The sequence below is a fragment of the Leptonychotes weddellii genome, chromosome 10, assembly GCF_054177405.1.
Source record: "Leptonychotes weddellii isolate Sample4059 chromosome 10, ASM5417740v2, whole genome shotgun sequence".
In the NCBI taxonomy this organism is placed as follows: domain Eukaryota; kingdom Metazoa; phylum Chordata; class Mammalia; order Carnivora; family Phocidae; genus Leptonychotes; species Leptonychotes weddellii.
Genome location: NC_138378.1, coordinates 4329159 through 4333292, shown reverse-complemented (window position 1 = coordinate 4333292; position 4134 = coordinate 4329159). Strand labels below are relative to the sequence as shown.

The 4134-nt window shown below is 57.5% G+C and overlaps 1 protein-coding gene across 1 annotated transcript in view; it reads right to left on the bottom strand.

Moving 5' to 3' along the window:
- Positions 1-1327: 1327 nt before the first annotated feature.
- APCDD1L (APC down-regulated 1 like) overlaps positions 1328-4134 on the bottom strand; it is a 9372-nt gene continuing 6565 nt past the window's right edge. The window contains exon 4 of the mRNA XM_081832257.1: positions 1328-2095. Within this exon, the coding sequence (XP_081688383.1) occupies positions 1328-2095 (768 nt within the window). The remainder of the gene's footprint in view (positions 2096-4134) is intronic.

Sequence of the window (4134 nt, the reverse complement as noted above, 5' to 3'; positions counted from 1 at the left end):
GTGGGTCTTTTTTCTTTTTAAGAACAATGGGTAGATAACTTAGAACAATCTCGGCGGGCTGATGGAACCCCACACAATCTAACAGAGGACAAGGGCTTCCCTCTGAAAGCCTCATTAGCCTTACAGACAATGGTTCAAGATCAGTGATAAGAGCCAGAGATAGGGATCGGGCGGAGGAAGGACGGGACGAATCATAGGCACAGAGTCCTGGAAACCCTTGAGCCCACCAGGATGCCAGTCAATTTCGCAGTGTACAGACGAGGCCTCGGGAACACGGGCAGGGTCCCTGCAGAGGCACAGCCTGTCCCCACCAGATGACAGCCCCCTCTGAGCAGGGGAGGACATCGGCACATTAGCATCCGGGCGAGCAGGCCACCTCCCCCTCGAGATGTTGTCGTGTAGCCTGGTGACCCCGACCTCTCCCTAGGATGGCCCCAAAGACACATTCGGAGGTCTCTCTCCCTCCTTGTCAGTTGAGCGCAGAGAATCTTGAAAACAGAGGACGCCTGCACAGGGCTAATTACAGAGCATCTTAGTGTCACTGCTATCATTAGTACTAATTACTTTCCAAAGGCTGGAAATGCAGTGCTCCTCCGCAGACCTGCCCCCAGCAGCCAGCCGGGTGTGGGCGAGCGGGGCGCTCTTGTGGGCTCTGGCGGAGCGGCTTCCTTCGCATCCTGGCCCGGGAGGGCCGGATTCGTCCGCGTGCGGTGTTGACAGCTCGAGGCCTGACTCGCAGACGCACCGGCAAGTGCAGACAAATGCCAGCAGTGAAAACTCAAGAAAGCTGAGCTGCCCCCGAAGAGACGAGACCTCCTCCAGAAAGCTGCCAAGTACCGAAGGCCCCAAGCAGCATCTTTAATTCATGGCCCTGGTTTGAGTTTGTATTGCTAAATGCAAATTAATAATCTTTAAACAACACTCCACAGGCTTGGCAGAGCAGCGGCGGCGGCATCCCCGTGCAGAACCTCGCTCCCACGCCACAAAACGCCAAGGACGGGGCGGGAGAAGGGGCCACTGCCCAGGAAAACCGGGAGCGAGCATTTAGAGCCGTGCAGCCCTTGACATTGCCGCGCCCAGGTTCACGGTCAACACTCGGGTTGGACTGCTGGCCGTGGTGCAGGCCTGGTGGGTGCTGTCGGACTTGGGCACTGAGCCCCCGGGACCCAGGCTGGCGGATGTCAGCAGGGCCGAGGAACGATCCACAGCAGAGCAGAGGGAAGAAGGGGCCCTTCTCGCAGATGCCTCACAAACCTCCAGTCTGTGCCCAGAGGGAGGCCCCCGGGGGAGGGTCCCCGAGGGGCGGCCTAGAGCTCAGAGACCAATTTCATAACCGCTTGAGGAAGGCCAGCCCTAGAGCTAGGGGCAGCACGGGGAGAGGGGCCGCTGGAGGACATGGCCCCCCACCACTGAGGGGCTTCCGCGGAGGCTTGTGCAGCGGGGGCCCAGAGACTCCCTCAGCCGCTCCGCCACAGAGCACCAGGGGTGCTTGGTAGGATGTGGGACGCTTCTCCGGGGTGTCGGGACTCGACCCGTCCGTGGGCCTTTGTCCAATGAAGAGCAGGCTTTGCCCGAGGGGGTCTAGCTCCATCTTGAAAAGCTCGTACTCCACGTGGGGGAGCCTGATGCCCAGTGGCAGGCACCCATTGGTGGCTGTGACGTCCCGCTCGGTTCCCAGGGACCAGGCGCCCGGGCCCCCACAGCTGCTGGGTTCGGAGAAGTTGAGCATGGCCGTGGTGACCTGGTCCATGGGAGTCACTCGGGCCTGCGTGACCTGAAACACCAGTTCGGTGCCGCCGAGGACCTTGCTAGAGGGCGTGCCCCTGGTGTAGCGGCCGGCTGCATAGACCGTGAAGGTGGGCTGGCGGCAGGCGGGGTCTGAGAAGTGGTGGTAATATCCTTCCCAGGAGCGGTTGTGCCCGTAGAAGGTGAAGAGCCTGGTGAGGAACAGCACGGCGGGGCGCACCTCGCACCCGGGGCTGACCCACCGGCCACCCAGGCGCAGGGGCAGGGCCACCTGGGGGGGCAGCACGGGCGGGTGGTGCTCGTCGGAGCGAGCAATGAGGCTGCACGCTGGGCAGGGGTGGGCATGGTGCTGGCAGAGGACAAACAGAAACAGAACAGGGTTTGTCCGAGGGGGAGGAGGAGTCAGGGTGCGGCCGGGAATGGGGCTATGCGGGGTCCCGCCCGTGGGTCACTCCCTGCCTCCCGCCCCAACAGCCACTTTGCTCTTGTCGGATCTCAGTAAGCTCCTCCCTCTTCTGGGCCTCTGCACCTGCTGTCCCTCTACCTGGAAATCCCCCCACATGTGGCCTGGCAGGCTCCTTCTAGTCTGAGTCTCAGCTCAGCGAGGCCTTAGCGAGAACTCTCCAGATCATAGACCTGCCACTTCCTATGTCCTCTTCTCTCCCCGCCTCCCCGTCGCTGGATGGTAGGCTCCTGAAGCCGGGAGGCCCCGGTAGCTACTCCATCCATCCCCAGGGCCTGGCACGGTGCCTGGCACAGCAGCCACACACTGATGGAGTGAATGGTTGGATGGATGTAGGAGAAATGCCCTGGGGTTTGGAAGGGGCCTTCCCTACACCCGTCCTGCTTGGTCCTGAGATTTGACCATTCAAGTTTATTGCCCTTCCGCTGGCCCACTGGGACTCCCCCCGCCCTCCAGCCCTCACGTTTAGGAGCCTCCTAAGCGCCGGGCGTTCTGCTCAGCCCTGCTCCGGCAAGTGTTACATGTCCTGGCAGAAGATGCTGGACCTCAGTGAGCCTGGCGGCCTGCCACAGTCTCCAGCCTGGAAGTGGTAGAGACGGGCTAGAACGTGCCATCTGGAGCCTCTTCCCCATCCCTACCATACTGAAAGCTTCACTGTCCTCACAGCGGTGCCATCCCCACCTTGGGGTGGAGAAGAGAGGCTCTTGTAGCTTCAAGAACCTCTGCAAGGGAGGGTGAGCCTCGTTCCCTCACTGCCTTGGAAAGTGCATGTGTTGACAGGGACGGAGGCCCGTTAAAATACTCCTGCCCGTGGAACCCCACCACTTAGAGCCTGCGCTGAGGAGATGGTGGGAAAGAGATGTAGCACAAAGATGTTCATTGTAGGGTTATTTATAAGAGGGGAAACCAGCCACCCTCCAGTGGTCAGCTACGGCCTCGGCCCTCAGTTGTCCCAGGCTGTGCATTGGCTTTGCTCTCTCGTTGGCCTTATTACAGTTGGCCCTGCTTTCCAGAGGCACAGAGCTGGGCTCTCAGTAAAACACATCAACGGGGCACAGGGGCCAAACCACAGTGTGTGGGAGAAGTCAGTCTGCATTTTGGAGGGAAAAAGCTCAGCGGAGGCCAAACAGGAACCAGATAGAGACATCTTGGTGTGGGTTTTTTGTTTTTTTGGGTTTTTTTGTGTTTGTTTTGTTTTGTGTTGTGTTTTGAAAGGGAGCTGTTGCCCAGAATTTAGTCCAGAGCATCACTCTGAAAGGTAAATGTCCTGGGAACAATCACTTGTCAAAGCAAGGTTGATGTGGGCCATTTCAGAAGGAAACCTCAGGCCGGGGGCGCAGGCAGGACGGGCAAGGGAAAAAAAGAAGGGTATTTGGAGAGCCTGGCTGGGAAATCAGTTCCATTTTTTTTTTTTCCCTGCAAAAAACAAAAGATTCCCACAGATTGCTGTTGGGTGAGTTTTATGCCAAACAAGTGGCTTTCGGGAGTTTTTGTCTAGAAAGAAACTATTGGATGATTAAGAAACAGTTTGGCTTTTTTCTTTTTCAGATTGCCACATTTTCAGCTCTTGTTATTTGTGTCTGTGATGAACCTAAACTTGACTTGATTTCCATAATATGGAAGATTATATTATTTTTGGTTTGGGGGGATTTTTGACGTGAGGACAGAGGCCTCGAAGGCACTTTGAAATGCTAGTAAATGGCTGCAGAAGTGTGATGGGAAGAAATGAGCAGGCTGGGTAGTTAGCTGGAGTGCCGGTAATCGGAAGGCTGGCTGATAAGAGTCTAATTTAGGCATTTTAATGCACATTCCGACTGGTGTCGTACTGATGCCTATTGGTAGAGCAGAACGCATTACATCAAAATAGCACCAGGGCTGTCCTCCCCGACTCCACCCCCCCCCCCCCCGCCCCGCAAAAGAGAGAT